We start from the raw sequence: 22,175 nt of genomic DNA on the forward strand, positions 1-22,175 counted from the left end.
TCAGTGGAAACTGTATTCCTGCCCCTTCTTCTCAACCACATTAGTTAATCTATCTTTCCTTTGTCGTGCTTTTACGTGATTGTTCATATTTTCCTTTTTGTCTCTGTCGCTGTCTTTTTGCCTTTTTGACTGGGGCTGATTATGTGGGGCCGAGCAGTTCTGGCCCTCACGCTGTCTGTGGCCAAGGTCAATTATGGCCTTCACTTCCTGAGCAGAGAGCCACTGATGGGGAGCGCCAGGCGGGAGACCAAGGGGGAAGAAAATCAACCGTTTGGTGCCTAGAAAGTTATTAGATTTGCCTCTGGTGTGAAAGCGGGCACTGTGTCCGAGCCTCACTCTCCTTTTGCCATGATTTCATCTATATTTTTCCCAAAATATTATTATAACTTGGGTAAAACTATATGGCAAAAACGACCTTTTTATTTGTATTTAGGAACACAACAGGGATGCCAAGATAATATTGACATCAACCTACTAGGTTGTCATGTCAAACCTTTTACTAATTGCTTATTTACACATCCAACAATTTTTGACATACAAGTGACGCCTTTTAATCTCAAAAGAAAAACAATGACAGAAGGAAATAATAAGTCTTGTTTGGACACATAAAGGAGGAACATGATAAAAGCATTCAGCTTGTCATTGACATTTTTGACATACTTAAAATGCAATCAACAAACAATGTGTCTGAATTCAGCTGCCTTCACTGCTCTGATCTTCAAATCAAGCTGATTATGGTGACTGACATCGAGCATGCTTCCACAAACAAACCACCTCCACTCGCTCTGCCTCCGTAAACAAAGAGACATTTTTTGTGCATTTGTGCGAAGGCGTTTGATTAGCCACAATTACGGCCTTGCCACCGGCTTGTATGATTAGTTTGACTCGAGGTTGTTTTGTGTGTGCCGTGTAAGTAATCAGCGCTGGGCCGTTGCTGGACCGGCATAGAAATGTTGTGTCTAATTACAGCAGCCAACCAACCTGCGGTGGCGCTCACCTGGCGAGGAAAAAGTATAATTAATTACCTCATTGAGGCAACTCAGGGAACCATGAAGGTAGAACTGTTTGCCTTCTAATCGGCTCTGCAACAGAGTTTGCTTCAGCATGAAAAGAGCATGTTTGAACATCCTTTCAGAGAAAAAACGGTTGTTAGGTTTAACGAATAAATCAGTGTAATTAGGACATTTGTTCTGTGTTGTTTGCTTTGAAATTTTACAATATCAAGATGTATGTTCTGTGTACAGTACCAATATAATATGATGTCCTCTATCCACACAGGACACAGACCTCCCTTTTCTGACGCCTTAACCATTATAAGTAGCCTTCTGATAAGCTGCTGCTTGCAGATGACACACAATACATCTTAAAGTGAGCGATAACATGAATAACGATGGGGACAGAACCTGTGCATACTCCGGAGGGAATGTTTATTTATCTGATATTAAGCATGCCAGGCAGACTCGTGCTCAGGGTTTTATCATTTAAGGCTTTCATTGCCTCAGTCTGCTGCGTCTCCGCTCAGCTGTTGTGGCCTGCGACGGAAGCAGTATTAATATCTGATCCTAATCCTTACATTTGTCAGCAGAATAGGATGTATTAATGTAATCGCTGGCGAGACACACTAAATTCAGGATGTGGGATTTACCCGACACACAGCTCACATACAACAGACCTCCACTCTGACCTCTCGGGGCCTATTTTAACTGTTTCTCACTGAAATTGCAATGTGAGTGAAAACTTAGCTGTTGTTATGCATCAAGCGTTTGTGCCTTCTACTAAAAAATGCCCTTGAGTCTTCAATCAAGGATAGAGAGGGCACTTTAAATACAGTCGGGGGCTTCTCAGCTTCATTACGGTTCATCCCATTCCCAAGTGTCTCTCCGCTCCTTCCTGCTCAGCTCTGCTTTCAGCTAAATACTGTCTGGAGGATAAGCTCTGACTAGAATGATTCACCAAAGGGCTAATTACACCATAATCATGGCATGGTGTATCCTGTGTTCAACACTGAGTATTTGGCACATAAATAACATCTTGTTAAGCTACAGTACAGGAGATTTAGACTCTTCTCAACGGACGGCCATGTTGTTCAGACCTGTCCACTTCTTCGGTTTGGATGGTAATTTCTCAGCATTTTAATTTATTACCATGAAATTAAATACAGGTGCCCAATTCATGGTGCCAGGAGGATACATCTCAGTGACTATGCTGTGCTTGTGCAGCCTCACAAAGCCGCTAGTGTGGCTGTATAGTCATTGTCAGTTTAGAGAAATCAGTTTTGAGACATTGACACAGACTAGAACCATATTCGTAGCAAAATCTCCATCCACATTAACCAATAGGAATGAAACACAGCTGAAAAAAAATAGGAACAAATAGAAAGACTTTCCATAAGGTTCTTTATTTTAGATCTTCTTCGTTAGGGACCCTGTACGCTATGGTTGTACAGTATATGTATATTCTACTTTAAAAGAAGAACTAAGGTTGGAAGATGACACCAGATACAACAAAAGCATCTCAAACAATCCATACTGTTTGTTGATTGTTTTCGCTGAATGTTCCTTATTTTGTGTCGGTCCATAATCTTCATTAAGGCTTCAAACCTTGACAGCCCACCACTTGCGGGATGCATCAGAGGATTTTCACTCGCACTGTCAGTAGTTCTGTGAGCCAGCTCAGTGTGAACTGCTCACAACAGATGTGGTGAACTCTCCATTGTGATGAGTAGGCTTTAATTAATACACCTCAATGAATGCCTTTATTTTTAGCCTGGCAGGGTGGACAATGTGGAAATGCTTTTTATTACCCTTCTGCTTTGGAGATGAATGGGCAACAGCAGAGAGAGATGTGAAGCTTCAGTGATCATTTGTCACCGACAGATTGAGGTGTAATCGGGGATTCATTTGATTAGTTCCATCATTATTTTTACAAAGTTAAGAAGTTAGTCAGAGGCCGATTTGTAGAAGGATCTCATTTGTGTTTGACCAATTACATTGTTTTTAATAAGGATTCTTCTGGCAGACATTGGAGGGGGAGACAGAGCTGATATTACCCGTGCTGAGGTGCTGGGGTCACGCCTAACAATATATATTTCCCGACTGGAACATGAGTTAATTGACTAAACGAGTGATCCCACATCTGATGTCAAGGTTAAGGCCAAGAGGAGAATGGGAGTTACATTTCACCAGAACAGGTCATTAGGCTTGGCTTGAGGCATGGTTATAGCGAGATAAACTCTGCAGCGGTAATCCTTTTAGTGACAGGTGAAGGTATAAAGTCTGTTTCACCTGCAAAGGAGTTTCTGTGACTGCCATAACATTATCTCATACATGTGAGCATGCATAAGGGTGGCATTTGTCCTGGTGACCACCATAAAAGTTCAACTATGAATTACGAATCTGTTTTATTCTTGCATAATGTGAACCTTGCATTTTTAATGTGAGTCCACAGGAATGGCTACCACATCTTATATTCAAATGAAATCCTCCATGTATTGCCTGGGTGTGAAAGAGCCTATTATAATCCGTCTGGTGCTTGTGTCTGTCTCTGCAGGAACTCTTTACAGCGGAATGCAAGTTCAAAGAGTCCGTGTTTGAGAACTACTATGTGATCTACTCGTCCATGTTGTACAGACAACAGGAGTCGGGGAGAGCTTGGTTCCTAGGGCTCAATAAAGACGGCCAAACCATGAAGGGGAATCGGGTGAAAAAAACCAAACCAGCTGCTCACTTCCTGCCCAAGCCATTAGAAGGTAATGTACTGTGATTACAACTAGATAGCAACATTAAAACTGCATCGTTAGGATTAGTTGGAAAATGTTTCTGATGAGGTAGTCATACCTAATCTTAAGAGCTAATCTTTTGTTTTAGAACAAAATTATATTACAATGTTAAGGTATTCTATTTTCAGTATGCATGAATACGTTGATATGTTATATTTTTATTTTCATCAACACATTTCATGCACTGTAGTTGGCAGTACACCACTCTGCTGCTGCAAATGCTCACTAGAGCACCGCATTTGTACTAATCCAGGGAAAGTTAGTCCCCTTTTTATACGCTATTTCCTCATGTTTGTGTATCATTTGCTAAAACCTAAAGTGCCCAGCTGTGATATGAAATGACTGAGCCTTTAAATAAACAAAAAATTAAATATCCTTTAATGATCTTCATTAGGAACCAATAAACTAGTGGCAAATTAAGAGATGAGCAAACACATTATTAGTTTCCACTTCTTAATGAGTTTTGTTGACATTAGGAAAAAAAGACAGAATATCACCAGATTTATCCGTTAAAGGGTCATGTGTGCTTGGTGGATGAAAACCTTCCCAAACAAAACTCTGAGATTGATTTATCATATTTAAGGAAAACAAAAGCATAGCTGACGGTTCAGGCCGTTTGAAAAGGGAGAAAGTCAGATAAAAAAAAAATAACATAAGAAATATGGTGATTGCAGTAATAAAACATAAATTTACAGATTTCAGTTTAGTTTTTACATACTCGTAGATACTCAATAGGACACACTTCTTCCTCATTTTGCCTTATTAGTACCAGAAGGGGTTTATCAGCTTTCACATAGCAAAACACATTGTCAGTGTAAACAACAGTGTGTCATTTCAGTAGGAAACATAACCTTTAGCTGGAGACATTAATACATATCGATGTATTTGGGTGAAAAACAACCAAAACTGAAAATAACGAGCATGACTACCTTTGTCACATAACATGATGGATGCCTTAGACTATAAATCTGGTACAACATCGTGAACTATCTGCTGTATGTTTGAGATATTTTGGCATTGTGCTGATCTTCAGTTTTGCTGCTGTCAGGATACAGTGTAGGAAGCCGGGCAGCTCACAATGTTGATGGTCCAGCAGATGCCACCATCACTCTTGTCAGCTATCAGCCTGATTGCTTCCCATCACTTTACCATGGAATCAAATGGAAGTGTCCTGTCAAGACAGCTGTAGTGTAGTGGCAGTAAAGTGGAGGATAATGAGACACATTTCGTTTTAGTTGGAAAAGCATGTGCTTAGATTCAGAATCAGCACTGATAGAGACAGAAGCAGGTCAGGATGGTGAAATAATGCCCAAAGGCAAAAAATATGTCAGCATCTATAATTTGAGACTTTTTTTAAAGGTTTTAAGGAATTTCTGTCTGTTTAGCAACCTTTCAAAAAGTACACAACAACAAGTATTTTTAGGGGATAGCTGCCCAGTAAACCGTTTTAGACAAGTAAACTCCAGAGAAGTTGGTGTTAACACATTTTCACTTGTCTCTTTGCCTTCTTTCCTTCTCCTCTGCTCCTCCAGTTGCCATGTACAGAGAGCCATCGTTGCATGATGTTGGAGAGACAGTGCCCAAGACAGCAGTTCCTCCCAGTAAAAGCACAACTGAGCCGGCAGTGATGAACGGAGGTAAACCTGTAAGCAAGCCCGACAAGCCCCCCACATAGCCACACCTGACTCAGTGTGAGGGGGGGGAGACTTGACGGAGGCAGGGCTTTTCCCGACTAGACTCCAAACCCTCTTTCTTCTGTGGATCCGATCCAAGCAAACCGTCCTTCCTTTCTTCTCTTGCTCCCTCTTCCCTTCTTCTCCGCCTCGCCCTCCCTTTCTCTGGCCGTCTCATCACGGGCGCATGGATTCTGAGGCGGCTGAGTTTCTCCGGCACAGGAGGGAAGAGGACCTCTGAATATGGAATGCCTTTTAGATTCCTCTGAAACTGTGAGAATTCATGTGAATAACGCGTGTTTCACACCCACGCTAGTGGTACTTTGCTTGCTGACAGTTCATTCAAGAAACCCCCCCCCCCCCCCCCCCCTCCTATAATGCCCTGTTGCAGCAGTCTGTGTACCTTCAGATCTATTTTCTATACCACAGTTCACCAGCTATGTTCTGGGATATAGACTGTATAGATAGAGTAAATAATAGGACTGTTGTCCTCTATTTTTTACCAGTATGTTCCCTTCTCCCTCTCTTTCTATCTCTAGTCACACACTTTTCTCTTTGTCAAGTAACCTAGAAAAGATAAAAACATTTTGCAAGGGAGCTGTGTGATTTTCTAAGAAACACATTCACACAGATGTGGCATAAAAACATCCATATATACAAAGAAACAATCCACATTTGTGTCTTGCACACATACACACAGACACAAAGTTTGTTGGGAAAAAAGATGTTGCTTTTTGAGGCTGATAAAAACACGATGGAGGCTGGCAGATAGCTCCTGTAATCATAGTTGATGAAATGCTAATTACCGCCAATCAATGCGAGAACTCCCAACACACATACAAACACACACGCATTTATAAACAGATGTGTGTGTGGGTGGGAGAGCGCTGTAAGGAATGGTGTATACATATCACTATCTAAGTCCCACCAGCGGTTCAGTCCGCCTTCTCTGGTAAGTAGAAACCTGAAGTCTATTTTTCTTTAATCTTATTTCAGAGCGTGGGCTCTAGGAATATCTCTAGGCCTTGTAGGCCTCTGTCCCTCACTCACTGACTTCTTTGGACTAAGAGGCAAGGCTTGTGGCTTTGACCCAGATGGTCTATAACTGCAGCACTGGCAGCCATCTTATGGCAGCGTCTACCTAAAGCCAGAAAACAACATGGCTGAAAACTAGTAGGCGACATTTATCCTGGCTGCATCCCTATTTGGTTCAAACTAAAGCATGGGCAAGGTTAATATTGTGTTCTCTCTTCTAGCAGCAGTTATCCAAGAGATGGCTTATATTGTAACATTTTCACTGTATAAAACTTAGGGAAAATGACTATTATAAATCATAACTTTTTAAATGACTAGATATTGTTATTATAATTATTATTATTACGAGAGGATTTGTCTCCTAGCTCAGCATGCAGAGTCCAGTATCATCTTGGCCTATCACGTGCCTGTTTGGACTTTGATTCCCGGCATGCAAAAACAGGTTCCCAGTCCCCACTGGGCCAAAGGTGCCTCACACACCCAATACATCCATGTAGAGGACACGTAGCATTACCCATCGACAAACCACACTCAGATGTATTCATCCTGAAATGACCAAAGTCTTTTTTCATCCCAAGACAAACTGATTCTTTACAAGAGAACATCTGATTCAATTAATTGAAGCTTTCACTGTGATAGCATTTGTTCGGAACAAACCAACTCCGCTCAGACCCCCAGGGGTCTTTGACTGATGTCATTTTAGAGAAATACGTATACCTTGAATTAATCACATGCATGTATTTTATATAAGGATTACGGTAAGGGTTTCATTCTTCCCTCTATGTAAGCTGAAGAGTACTAAGGTTCAGTGAGAGTTGAATGGGCATGTTGTAGGCTACAGCACACACTCACAGCTACTCTGAAGGCAACCCATTTTCTGTTTTACATTTTGCTTCATGACTGTTAGCAGTTCAGCAAAGCTCTATCTGATCGATTTATAACATTTGTTTTTTTTAGACAAGATTTAAAATATGAAGTAGATTGTTGCTGCTGTGTGCTGCTAAAACTCATCATATTACAAAAATTGATTTGGTGAATATCATTTTCGGAGTTTATTGGGATTACACATGATCATTTGTTATTACAGCACATCAAAGCACATTAGTTAGGATTCAATAATTGTCTGTACAAAGCTGTTAATAACAAATATGACGTAGTATACACACAGGAGCTGAAAATGATGATATTGTGTCCTCATTACAGCCAATCATCCTCGACTCTTACACACTCTACATGCTGGGCTGGCTGCTGCTCCAGCCTTGCCCTCCAGATAACTGGCTCCTCCAAGGCTGACTTTATTTTTGTAAATGACCGGTGTGTAAATGTACATCTCTGTTTGGATCTCTGTAGCCCACCGTTTTTGGTTTAGTCCTTATTTTTTTCTTGTATACGGGTTGTGCGTGATGTCGTGTCCTGATACCGCTCATATTTGCTTTGTTCCCCCTCTCTTCAGATGTGTTACAAGAATATTCTAACAAATTTGGTTTCTTTGTTGCCTCTGTTATCAAACCTCTTATTTTGTGTGTTGTCCCATCTGTTGCATGGGGAGAGGATGGCATTGATGAACTGCATGTAGTAGGCTATGTCTATTGAGAATTGTTGGTATGTACCGCTAATTTTACATACATATATGCAACGAGTTTGTCTACACTATACAGTTTGTGTTTGTTGTATACAACATATACAACATATTGAATAAAAATATTTATATAAAGGTGTACTGTAATGTCAGTAACATACTTAATGCAATATAGTGTGCAGTATATTATTGCACCAGTCATCTTTTGAGGGGGCAAAGAAAACAGAAGGGTTGGCTAGTTTAAGCATGAAAAAGGCCAAAGTAGAATTTACATTAAATTTTCTTTGTGACTTCTTATCGGTCTTCTTTTCAAGCGGTGACTGAGCACTTGTGTCAATGCAGCTCTCATCCCCTGATGCTTTTCTTTGATGTGACATGGACATCCAGCATGCCACACCTGAACTATGTATGCCCTCTCTTGGTTTCTTCCACTTAGAATTTAACCTTGTCACTAGTGTGTGTTGAGTGAGGAGTGTCCATCACGTACCTTCAGTACAGTGTGGCTGTCATGGCAGGTTCTTTGGTTTGATTTCCCGTTGGAGAAGAATAGGCACTATTAAAATGATTTATTTTCAACAAAAAAAAATATACCATTGCAAGTATGCCCATTGGAGTTATGTCATGTTATAACAAATTTGTAACCATGTATGATTAAGGTCTTCGCATTGTTTTCCATGCAAAATGTTGTGTCATGCGGCACATTAATGTTTTATTATTAAAAATAAATAAAAACCTCAAACAGTAACTCCTGCCTCGAGCTTTCCTGTGAACTTTCAGTCCAATTTTGGAACAACACCCCCCTCTGTACTGACTTACATTAGCACCCATTGTTTTTAACATATTGCAAAAATGTCACTTTAATAATTACATTTGTCATGTACTGTAGCTGCATTCCTACATTTAAAAAAACAATTATACATTAGTCTGTTTTGGAATATTACAGATTACATGGCAATATGTTTCTTTTACACCTACAATGCTCCATTTTATAAGGATCCTTTGTAACCAGTACAATCAGATATTGGATGTTAATGATGTGCCGAATTACATCCATGTTTAGTTCGTTCCTCTTCCTGCTCCAATGGTTTTCCTGGGCGGTGCTCCTGGTCGCTCCGGGCAGCCAGGCCTCCTGTCTCCTCACAGCAGTGTGTCCCCCCCCCCCCCCCCCTCAGTACTCCGCTCCCTCCCAGATCTCACAAGCGTTCCCCATCCAGCCGTCCCAGCACTCACAGTTGCCGCAGTTACACAATCCATTCCCTGTTAGAAAATGTGAGAAGAAAAGCTGTGAATTAAGAGCAGTGCCATCATGCCTGACCTTTTAACAAGGTTCCTCTTTTCACACCCTGCTTCCCAGGGTGCAGCGCTCTGCTGGGGGACTGAGGTGGACAACACCGCTCAGGACAGTTAGTCGTTTTTCACTTATTTTGCCCACACAGCAGAGGAGAAACTCTGGTTTAATTAAGAAGGAAAGGCCTTTATATGTAAATATTCATCACATATATAAATATATCTCCAAATCCAATATGTGACTTTCCTTTATTCATCTGTGGAGGTTATACAATACATTTAGACAGCAACCAATGATTATTGTATATCCATAGCAAAGGAAGAGTTATTGATGTATCAGAAGGACTTGGGGGTGGATTAAGGAGTATACTACAACTGACTTTAACATAATAGTCCCCCACTTTACTCACACTTGGATTAGGACTACTGTTTATGTTTTTTTTGTTTTTTTGTACTGTTTCTGTTTCTGATTTTATGTAAAGCGTCTTTGAGCACCAGGAAAAGCGCTGTAACAATTAATTGTATCATTATTATAATCGTTCCCGAACCTTAAAGTGGCTTTAGAGGCAGCAACTTCACAACCAAATGGGAGTTAGATTGTGATCCTATTCAATGTTTAACTGTCTTCCCTTTCATTTGTTTATAAAGATAACACCATACTCTGAATGTGTTATAATCCCGTTGCCCCAGGCTCTCCACAAACTCCCTGAGCTGTCAGGCAGAGGAAATCAGAGGAGGACTCCTGCTGGCCTCCTGTCTCACAGCTGAAAATATGTATACACTGCAAAAATCACTGTGGGAGAGAAGGGAGGGGTCTGAGGAGGGAGAATTGGTGATGGACAAAAAAGTTAGGTGAGAAACAGAAGGCAGCAGAGATGGGTATTAGGTGAGAAGAAGAACAATAAAGTTGGATGAGCTGTTGTTGACTCCATTGCATTAAGGGATAAGGATTGCCTGGCTCTATATATATTATTCTCATTGTCAGGTTATCCTGTGAAAAGACCTTAGTCTGTCTTTCAAAACTTTTCAAACTTCTTATTCAACCACAAGCCCCACAACCCTTACTCTAACAGGAGTGAATGGTGCTCCTGCCAATTAATACAAATTCAATGTGGTAATTGATGTCCAGTTTTAGAATGTCACAAAGTACTAAGTGTTAAGGTACAATTTCCGAGGTATTTTCCTTTTATTTCCCAATTGTATGCTACATTATACTTCCAATGCATTTCTTTCCTCCCCTCAATTGTTTAGGCAGCTATTATTTAAAATATGTATAACTTTGAAATACTTCAACCGTCTAATCCACCAGGACGTGCTTTGTGATGCTATAAATACACTAGTGTGTGTATCAATGGAAATCAAGAAACATGTCAACCATGCAGCAGTGTGGCTCAGTTTTGACAACAAAGGAGCTCTATAGCAGGGAGGAATAAGAAATATCCAGCTTAGAATACACACGTGTTTCATGGTGTTGCAGACAAACGACCGATTGTTTCTCTTATATAAAATAAATTCTGAAATGATCATATCCACTGCATGAAATTAACTAGCAAGCATTCCTAATACGCTGAATTTTCCACATCACTCATGGGTTGTATGTGTAATGAGAATCTACAGCTCTGACGGGTCCGTGAAATCTCCAGATGCGGAGGAATTTGTGGCAAATTTAGCACAATCATTTTAAAATAAGATTGGAAAATGACTACATCACTAGCTGCTACCTGCATATTAAAGAATCTGTAAACATATTCTATATTATAAAAGTGCTCATCCATATGCTAATTTTCACACATACTCATGTCAGTTATATGGTAATCAGGAACATTTATCAGCAGTGCCACACCTTTTCTTTGTTTCATCCTAGTTCTCCACATTTGTTAAACAACGTTACTCTGCATCCAGAACCACTTTATGCTTATTTGAATGACATTAGGCTGACATTTAGAGAAACGCTTTGGAGCAGCTGTCCGGATTTTTATAGACCCCAGGGCAAAAAATAATTATAAACATGTACTGAGATTTCCATTATCAGTGCGGAGAAGACAGCTCCTGTGGATACATGGCTATATGAAGAGAAACTGTGTGTGTGTTTGTGTGTGTGTGTGTGTGTGTGTGTGTGTGTGTGTGTGTGTGTGTGTGTGTGTGTGTGTGTGTGTGTGTGTGTGTATGTGTGTGTGTGTGTGTGTGTGTGTGTGTGTGTGTGTGTGTGTGTGTGTGTGTGTGTACTATATGCTTGTGTGTTTCCTAATTCATGTTCTTTTCTTTCTCTGAATCGCTACCATAGCTATTCATCTAAATGTAAATGGTAGGGAATGTACAGATCCGAACTAATTCTGCCATATCACAGTGAGAGAAAAATATTTTGAGAAATCAGTTACTTAGCTTAGCTTAACATACTGTATGCTATTTAAAAAGGGTTAAATATACTTCAATATAAAATGTAAAAGAACATGTTGGGTAGGTTGATTTTTAACTGTGGCTGCTTGTTAACAGATGCTGCTAAGGTGTTGGATTGTGTGCGTGTGTCCGTCCTACGTCACCTGTGCAGATGAGGCCGTCATGTTTGTCACACTCTCGGTCGTCACACTCGCAGTACTCTCCAGACACCCACCAGTCTTGGGGACGGCAGATACATTGGCCACAGTGACAGGAACCTGCAACACACACAAGTCAGTCAAATGACATTAGAGTCAATGCAGTCATTCTTACACTATACCCTTACTGCTTGTGTTTTAACATGCTGTGTGTGTTATTTCCTGCAAATGCATATTTCACAGTGAGTGAGTATATCAAACGGGGGAACAGCTAACTATATACTCTTGCCGCCAGAAAACTAATCCACCTATACTTTAAACTTCCTCTCTTCCCTTTCACTGTCTATGAATCTTTCTGTGTAAAGGCAGCAGCAGGATAATAAGGCATTAAGGATGGCTAGGGGGAAACAAATCTATTGGTCCCAAATCTCACACCCAGACATCCAGCAACTATGTTTTCTATCCCCCAAATTTCTATCAACACACACCGGGTTACAGGAACTAATGAGAGGTGTAGGCAGACAGAAAAAGGAGCCGGAGAGAAAGTGAACTAATGTGAGGTGAGGGGAGGGGAGGAGCTGAGGGGAGATTGTTCTGGTGTCGTAATGAAGCGAAGCGTAGAGAATGAACATGCTCATCTTCATTTCCACACCCTGCTCTGCTCCAGAGAAGGTATTCTGTGTGGTGTCATTTAACACCTAATGATACATACAATGTAGTGACACTGTTCAGTACCCCATTATAAAGCCATGGATTACTAATGTCAGGCAGTTTCACAGAGAAGCGACTGATAATTAATCTCCATCATCAATGAATCTGATATAGTTTTCTTTCGTATTTTATGAAGTTTTTAGTTTATTTAAAGTTAACCATTAAGCCTAACCAGTATAATATCTCAATATTGTTCATCATGGCACATTAACAAATCAAAATAATAGTTAATTAACATTCCCATGAAACTTAACAAAACCAAAAATGTGTGCATTTTATTTTGAAACGTTATGTGAAATCAGAAACAAATCAGAAATCCTTTATTTTCCCAGCAGCGGGGAAATGTACAGCAATTCATTTACATTTTCCCAATAAATTAACTTGTCTGTTAATGTAATATTATTTTTAAGCCAAAGAAAAGACAATCTTTTTCTGCCTTGAAATATTTTAATATGATATGTATTCATGTAAAAATGTGTGAAGATCAGATTTTTAAATCTACTGATGCTGAAAATGTGTTATGAACATGTTCTTCTTCTCATAATCCTTTCCATGGTGAACGATTACAATATAAAACGAAACACAAAGTAAATGTGTTACTTGAATCATTAAAGAGCAAGGTATTAATCTGTGCAAGATTACTGGTCCAGAGTTTAAATTTGATGTTAATCTTGTATAATCCATTGTAAAGCATTGTTATCCGTTTAATTACTTGGTAGTATAACATTTGATTTTAAAAAGTACGACTGCCAGCAAGAGAAATATGAGGTGTGTAATTATGCTGTGGAAAGATATAGAGGTTTTGTGTGAATTGTTTCATAGCCATTGATTTTGGTAGTCAGATTGTAAAAGAGCTAAATTGAACTAGTGAAGGTAAGGCCCGTTTGATATGATCCTTGGGGGAAGACAATTTATCTAAAGAACCCCTGAAGAGAATAACTAAATTAAGTAAAAAAAATACGCCAGGGCTTTCATGAAAACCGTGCCTCACAGCTGTTTTCCATACTGCTACTCTCTTTCTCCTATATTTGTTGGTACTAACTGTCTCAACCGTCATGAAGCATTTCCCTCTTGATATACTTATATTACATTTCCTCAGGCTTACAGGAGCATTCCTCTCTCAGTGGAAGATTTTGTATCTCTCTCGGAGAACAGATGTTAAACATATTTTAAGAAAGCTTTCTGCTGTAACAGTTTGAGCGTAATATTTCACCGAAGACATCTGGATTATAGTTTTACATTTTGTTTGAATATTATGGAAAAAGAAGAAGAGAGGGATGAAGCTTTGATATATGTATCCTCAAATATACCCGATCTGGATCCTTTGACATGCTAATCATGTATTTTCTGTAATAACTAACAGATAAATGCAAGTGGGTGGGAGGCAAACACTTTACCTAAAAAATAAGTAGTGGAAAGTAACTAGCTAAAGTACATCTGCTCATGTACATCATTGCACATTTGAGGTATTTGTACATTAATTTACTGTTTCCATTTCATACTATTATGTACCTCGAGTCTACCATAGGGAAATGTTGTACCTAATACTCCACGTATCATACATTTCTATGTATTAGTTATTCTGCATTTTCAATTTCACCAAACAACATTTATTTTTTATCATTCATGATTGGTATATGAAATACCTCAAATTAGCTCCACCTTGATCAACTAAGGCAGTACGTTAAATGGTAATGCATTGTACCGATTATAAATAATGTAATATTCCGTCTGAACTAATAATACTTATGAGTTTGACACTTTAGTACATTTTGCACAATCTTCTGAATATATATTTTCAATGCAGCACTTGTAATTTAATATTTTCTTAGTCTGGTATTGCTGGTATTGCTAAATACAGAGTAAATAATACTTACGCCACATTGAAAAAGGGACTTTTATGGGAACGTTTGCTTAGTAGTATTGAAAGAACATCTGGCTCACCTTTTCCACTGCACATGACGCCGTCTGAAGTCTCACAAATCTCCTTGCTCTGAACCTCGCTCAGGTCACATGACCTCTGGAACTGACACAGCTTCCCGAACCAGCCCTCCTCGCAGATGCAGCGTCCGCACGAACAGTAACCGTAACCTGGCGGTGGAGGGCAGAAGGGCCTTTATTTAAAAAAAGACAGAATATGCAGCATGGCCATGAGAAAATAGCAGAAACAGGAGGAAAAATAGACAGATAAAGCTTTCAGATATAGCCTGAAAAGTCGAGAGAAATGCCACAGAAAAGCAGGAAGAAGGCAATAAACAAATGCAGCTAAACACAGGAAGTTGACAGTGCAGACATTGAACCTTGACAGTATAGGCAGTGCAAGCAGACAGAGCCACAGGAAGATGAGAGAGACGCAGCAGGCTTATTGTATTTTCCCCGGGGACATGAAAGGAACTGCCATCACTGGTCTTGTCCTGTCCTTAATAAATCTTAGGATATGAAAAACAAAGAAAGGCAATGGCAGAGAATAACACACCAACATGCACACACATACACACAAAACCAGTTACGTTTAATTGGTTTAAAAAGGCAGTTGGGTGCTTAGGTGCCTTATCCGACAGCATGGTTCTGGTTTTAACAAGCACACACACTCAGTCACTTATACCCTCCTTCATATCCAACAACAGGGCCCATGGATCACTGGCAACATGCTTACTTTAATTCAAATCAAATCATATAGAGGCAGTTGCATCATTGATTGATTCCCTTTTGTTCACATCTGGTTCCAGACGCCATGTTGAAGAGGTGGTAATGAGCAGAGCATTTTTCATCATTTTCATCATTGTTAATCCATACTGTGCTGTTTGAAATAGTTTTTCATAGGGCTGTATTGATTCAATCACAAATGTTTAATTAAAAATAGATTGTAAGATGAGGTGTAATGCTTCTTACTGTACATCAGCCCAAGACCCTCACATATCATTAAGTATACAAATAAAACAATCATACTTAAATATTTCCCTGAACAATGACTGAACAGATTGTAAGCCTATCAATTATTCCAATCAAATAATTGATGCCAGATTTTTTTTACATTATAAATTCAATTTCCTGATGAATACTGCTTTACACAGACAAACAAGACATTTTTGAAAACATGCTTATTTGGTTTCTGACTAAGAGTTAGATGAGATAATCTGCAGCTGATTAGTTTTGTTTAAATAGTTCCCTCCCTTGCTAGCCTGCACCTCTTCAAACGTCTGCATCGGATTAGTTTTGCATCAAAAGGTCAGCAGCATTTGAGGGTCAAATATAATCTTCATTCAACAATCTCTCCAATCTCTCCAACGGCCGGGCTGGCGCAGAGACGTTTTACCGCTGGTCATGTGAAGGCAGCCTAATATGTATGCTATGCCAATTAGCATATCTTCACCAGTAGTGAAATACCGGGTATCATTTGTAAGGAATTAAAGAAACAGGATATAATAAGCTTTAGAGGCACTGGTGTATTAATAGGCAAGCTAGATTTGTCCCTGTGCTTCCTGCATTTCAACTTGAGTTAATACACTGCTGGTTGTACTATGTCTTCATCTATACCTTGCAGATATAAGTCAAATAATTTATCTGGAAACAGTATACATTGCCATGGTTTGTGCAATCTCCAATATGTTGAGGGACACAGCTCCCACAGAATATAGCTCAACATCAGCAACAGATCATTCTGCAGCTATAATACATCAATATTAGCTCATGACCTCTCAATCTCTATCACCCCATCGCCTGGCATCCCCACCTTCTTTTCTTATCAATTTCTTCAGTTTTTAATCAATCAGAGGGGGATGGTGTAGCGAGGATGTGTGAAGGTGGTGTTGTTGTGGAGCTTATAAATGAAAGTTCGCTAGCTTCTGTCTCAGTTGGAGCGGAGTGGCAGCTATGGCAGGCCATGCATGGCTGCCTCAATCAGCCAGCCTGGGAGAGCGGTTAATTGCTTTGAAGGAACAGCAACCTAGCCCTCATTCAATTAACGTGCACCTGCCTCTCAAAGAGCGTGCATTGTGCTATAGCATTTAGAGATGGTAAAGGGGAAGCGGTGGCCAATCTGGTACATAACCCAGCAAAGATCTGTACTGTATGCGGAAAGTCAGTCTGAGGCTGAGAGTTCATTGCCACACAAAAAAGGATGGAACTAAGTTATGTATTTTATGATAAAAAGATACTGTTAAAGGTGGGGCAACACTTGTATCTTATATAGTTCTAATATTCTTTTGTTTTTACACAAAAAGACAATGTTCCCTGTTTGCCTAAGAGATAGAGAGAGTCTGTATCTTTAAACATACATGTACAAAATAAGGCAAAATGTAGCACTACAACAAAGAAAACATATACCTTTTTTTAAAGAATATGTTACACTTGAAATGTTCTAGATTCAGATGTCAGATTTGTTTAACTTCTTAAAATTAAATAAACCTTAAAGGGCTCCATTCTGGACTCAAAATGACTTGATAAGAAGCTAATTCCCATGTGTCACAGAGTTCAGGGCGTAATACTCATACTTGAAAACCAAATCCAAACTGAAGACTTCTCCAATGTTAAACTCTCTGAGAAGCTTTCTTCTGTCTGACACTTGGTTTGAATCCTAGTCCTAACAATGCCACAATCTATTGTGCACTGACAATTACTCGATGAAGCATTCAGGCAATCTTCCTCTACTTATAATGTTTGGAAATATAATGGAACCTCATTATACTTACTAGACATTGCTCGGTCATTGATCAGTACGAAAGACATTGCAGTTAATTAATGTCAATAATGGAAGCCATGCATGAACTGCAAACTGGATGTGTTGTTAATCCCAGGTTGTTAACAGGGAAATGAAGGTTATATGTTATGGCTGTCTGCAACGATATGTTTCATACTAAACATTTAGGTTTCATAACATTTGTCATAGTGCTTCAAGTACTTATCCTGTGAAATGGATCATCAAGCACTGCAGGTAATGAGGAATTTACGAGTTAAATAATTTCTTCTTCTTCTTCTACTTCTTGGAGTTTTACAGCGGTTGGCATCCAGTTTAATGGTGCATTACCGCTACTTAAATCATTTCTGAAGATACGATGAATTTTGTGCACCGAAAGACTGAGTTTTGGTCTTTATTGAATTTAACAAACCTACTTTTACATGTTATAGCAGGAATAGTGAAATTCAAGCAGAATAGAGCTTTGAAACCCACCAGGCAGTATTCTGGCTGAACAGTTATGCCACACTCATGTCGTATGAGAGGAGACATAATGACTGGTTTCAGGCTTTTAAATACCATCCACTCAACATCTGAGTCCTACTTATGTCTGAAATGATGATATTTCAAAAGTTCTGATTATGTATATCAGAGTTGAGTTGACAAACACTGCAGTGCCTGAAAAACAAAACAGATATGCAAATCTTGCGTCATCCACATTCAGATGTTCAATGTTATTAAACCCACATGTATTGAATGCAAAAATGATCAGGGAGCAGCATCTTCCAACCTTACACATGACCAGCTTTGCAGTCAAACAACTGTCTAGAGTTGTCCAATGAGTTATTGGCTTACAATTCAGGAAGTGTCAGCTTTTCTAATATGTATCCAATATCCAATACCCAAAGGGTGACCAGAGAGGCCTGAAGAATGAGCATTTATGCCTCACTTGCAGAGTATAAATTGGATATGTGGGCTGCTCAGGCCTCTCGTTCTTTGTGTTTGGAGAAAACCCTTGAGAGCCATGTTAGTGCTGAGCTGACTGACAAGCTCAACACTGAAGGACTAAATGATATGCAGAGAACCTGTGTCATTTCTCACTTCTCTCCTCTCTCTTGCCTTCAGTAAGGCCCAAACATAAACAGCACTGTTTCCAGGATTGTGAAGTTATTTTCAGTTTGATCCCCACTCCTTTCTCCAGGTACCTGGTTTAGAGTTCCTCTAAGCCTCTCAAAACACCCAGTAACTTCCCCAGGCTCTGAGCATACATATTTAATTGTCAGACTGACAGCATGTCTGTGTGAATGTGTCTGTTTGTAAGTGCGTAGGGGTTCAGACAGGATATCCCTGGACGGCTGATGAAGAATTGTTTCTGGACAGCTCAGCACACATTGAGCCCCAGTGATCCATTCACATAAATACTGCATCCCCCTTTAAAGGAGACATTTATCCTTATATGCTGCAATGCGCCATTGTTAAAGAGTGGCCCAGCTGACCGAAGCTCAGAGGGAGGCACTCACACATGCATATCTGTAATGTGTTAAAGAATAGGTCATTTGTTCAGTTTAAGAAGAAACACAAATGAATCAACATTTCTCAGAGTTAAGCTCACTGCACTCATACTCATACTCATCAACTGTCGGGGAAAGCTCCTATTTATTGTTAAAGAGGTTTTGGAACAAATATCTGTTTTTTAACCATTGGAAAGCTGTGCATGTGTCATTTTTGTTGTAACAACACTTTCAATGCAGCAAAGACACAAAACCAGACTTCAAAATGTATGTATCCAAAAAATACAGACCTTTGTTACTTCAAGTTGAAGAGATGAACAACAGTCAAACAAAAAAGGACAATCAAATAGAGTGCCTTTTTGGCTGAATTAATAACTCATTTTGTGGAAGAAAATATAAGTTTTCTCCAAAAGTATTCTGCTTTTCCTTAGGAGCATCACAATCTTTAATTGAACCTTCCTCTGATTTTCTCTGTTCTCTCTGTCTCAGTCAGACAGCAGCAGCCTCAGATGAGAAGGGAATTATCAATTTCAATTCAGCCTCTAATGTTTTAGTGAATTTTATCCGTTACAGTGGCTCTGCCTAAATGGCTCAAATTAAGTGCACACACTTCCCCAAGACCTCAAACAGAAGCTTCAAAGGCTTGGAGCAATTTCTTTCAAACTTAGCTCAAGGGTTTAGTGGGTTGTGGCTGATGATATCAAAGGGAGCAGATAAGATCACACTGTATTGATCTTCAAATTCAGCTGCTCCTGGCATCCTCTCAAAGTGGCTGAGTGTATGTGCGCACATGCTGCACAAATTGGGTGTCGTTTTCCCCCCTGCAATAATTAGGAGAGGAGTGTCCGTGTGTAATCCAGTCAAGTACATTGTAGCTTTGGAAATATTTTCTCTATTTAAAATATGTTTAATTGAATAACTAATGTTCCTCAACAACACGAGGGGCAACCGGTTAACATAGGATATCATGTTGAAGGGAAACAACTCAGTTTATAAGAAATCATGCTTTTCTGTCACAGTGTAAGTCTACAGCAAGAGTGGCTATAAGTACTATACCCATGGGCCTCAGGAGTCGTTTCTATGGAGAGGAAGGCCACGAGAGGCAGTACATGAGAGCAATACCAATTTGTAAAGCTAAGCCATTGCAACTTCAAAGAAAACCCATCACTATGGCAGCTAATACAAAATTAAGAATAGACTTTTTAGCTTTCTGGTAATGGGAACCATAGATGATATGTCTTAATTCGTTGTACACATATTTGCAGTGTAGCAACATCTTAAACCTCTACAACTTTCTTTCTGTAAAGCTAGCTTGTAAAAGCGTCCCAAGATTGACTCTCTTAACAGCATTAACTTGTAACCTGTTCATGCATAGGTGCACATCTGAGAGGTTGAATTATAGATCAAGTGTCGAAAATATGACTAGAACGTTACAAGTGGTTGTCTTATTTGCCTCAAAAATAAAATAGAGCTTTCAAGACATGTCATGCTATAGGGACAGAAAAAGATAAACACCAAGTTAGATGCTTAGTAGAGGTAAGGAGGGGTCAAGGTAACATGAGAGTGACAGAAATACACAATATATGTCTTACAGTTACACTGGTGCAATAGAGGATATAACCCTGTAAAATGAGTAAAGCCAGCTGTTCGCAGTACGGGAGTCTTTCTAATAACTTCTGAACTGTATCAGTCTCCCTGCCAACATATGCCAATAACATTAAATAACCCAAAAACTCTCCGCCTGCAGAGCAAGATCTGTGCGTGACTCATTCGTCAGGTCTAATCCCCTGGTGATATTTTTATTTGTACCCGTATGCAAATTCTAATCAGAAAATGTGTCACTGTTTTCTAAAATCATTGGTACGTGCCACCAAAAAAATCAGTTTGTACAAGTGTTTTTAGCATGAGGCTCATTGTTTATGCCGAAAAAATGAACAGCACTTTTACTTGCTGAACACTTGACTGCTATTCACAGCTTGAACTGTAATTTTGTAACCCAGACTTGCCATCTGTTTATTGTTCCCTCAATCCCCTCTGTTGCTCACACAACTTGAACAGCCCTTAGTGGACACAGAGATTAGACAACTGTGTGTGTCATAACTCTTACAAAGCTCAGATGTATTGCTGGGCTGTTGTATCAGACACCATTAGTTTTAGCTTGTTCAACCCTATAAACTGGCAGCTGAGGTAGAGCATAAAAATATGTAGATTTATATATTGTAAATATGTTTATGACATTTTGTAAGTTGTGAGAAATGCAAGTCCAATGTTGATAGAAAAGGAACGCTCATCTTTATGTTCATTGACCTTTTTAGATATGAGCGTCAGGGTTGAATTGAGATATGTGTGGACCTATAACAGGTATAATGGCGCTCTGTGTGTGTGTGTGTGTGTGTGTGTGTGTGTGTGTGTGTGTGTGTGTGTGTGTGTGTGTGTGTTGTGTGTGTGTGTGTGTGTGTGTGTGTGTGTGTGTGTGTGTGTGTGTGTGTGTGTGTGTGTGTGTGTGTGTGTGTGTGTGTGTGTGTGTGTGTGTGTGTGTGTGCGTTCTTACCTCCACAGATCTCCCCACTGATGTTCTCGCACTGACGGTCGTCACACTCACAGTTTTTGCCAGTTACACGACTGTCTCCAGGTGGATAGCAAGTACACTGTCCACACTGGCATTGACCTAAAACAAAAAAGACACACTTTCTCACATCTGAGCAGTGTTTCAGAGTTGTGTTTTGCATAGCTGCTCAGAATAATCTTTCTTTTCCCAAAGTGTGACATTTCATCCTGCATTCTTACTTGTAATTCAACCGGTATTCAGGAGAGTCATTTACATACACACTGTAGAGGAGTCATTTTAAACTAAATCTGCTTACATCATCCCCTGCAGCCACACGGGGAAATCTTATATGTAAATCACTCACTTTAATAAACACTCAAACACACCTCAAGATGTTGCTATCCCACTTCAATCAGCGAGCTGCCGGTGAAGAAGGCCACAGGGGAACATAGTGGGTGAGCATGCTCTGCTAATGGTGAAGATCATTAGAAAGACATAATCTATTCAGAAATATCATTGGATGTGTGCATCATACCTGCTCATTGATCATTTTACCAGGCTGCTCAGAGTTATGTTAATGAAACACACATATATTTAAAGGCTTAAATTGAAGAAATGCCTTCTAAGTTCATAGTTAGAGTACATTTTATGACAATGTCCACACTTTGAATGACATATTTTTTTTATATACCGTATACAGACCTTTAGTTTTGAATTAGTTTAACTTTTTACAAGAAAACTCTATTTTTTTGCTCTCAACTTTGATGAAAAGACTGTCCCATCTGCTCCACTGATGTGAATTGATGTCAAATACGATATGCTCACAGAACATTAATGCATAATG

General features: G+C 39.5%; 2 protein-coding genes across 4 annotated transcripts in view; one reads left to right on the forward strand and one right to left on the reverse strand.

Annotated features, from left to right (window-relative positions):
- fgf14 (fibroblast growth factor 14) overlaps positions 1-8,810 on the forward strand; it is a 93,715-nt gene extending 84,905 nt beyond the window's left edge. For both annotated transcript variants that reach the window (XM_079666467.1, XM_079666468.1), the window contains exons 4-5: positions 3,550-3,748; positions 5,311-8,810. In XM_079666467.1, coding sequence (XP_079522593.1) covers positions 3,550-3,748; positions 5,311-5,453 — 342 coding nt within the window. In that variant the 3' untranslated portion in view covers positions 5,454-8,810. The remainder of the gene's footprint in view (positions 1-3,549; positions 3,749-5,310) is intronic.
- The window catches only part of itgbl1 (integrin, beta-like 1), a 35,544-nt gene continuing 20,883 nt past the window's right edge, over positions 7,515-22,175 (reverse strand). For both annotated transcript variants that reach the window (XM_079666466.1, XM_079666465.1), the window contains exons 8-11: positions 21,335-21,451; positions 14,542-14,688; positions 11,893-12,006; positions 7,515-9,322 (exon numbers count right to left, since the gene is read on the reverse strand). In XM_079666466.1, coding sequence (XP_079522592.1) covers positions 9,234-9,322; positions 11,893-12,006; positions 14,542-14,688; positions 21,335-21,451 — 467 coding nt within the window. In that variant the 3' untranslated portion in view covers positions 7,515-9,233. The remainder of the gene's footprint in view (positions 9,323-11,892; positions 12,007-14,541; positions 14,689-21,334; positions 21,452-22,175) is intronic.

This window comes from Notothenia rossii (assembly GCF_949606895.1).
Source record: "Notothenia rossii genome assembly, chromosome: 2".
In the NCBI taxonomy this organism is placed as follows: domain Eukaryota; kingdom Metazoa; phylum Chordata; class Actinopteri; order Perciformes; family Nototheniidae; genus Notothenia; species Notothenia rossii.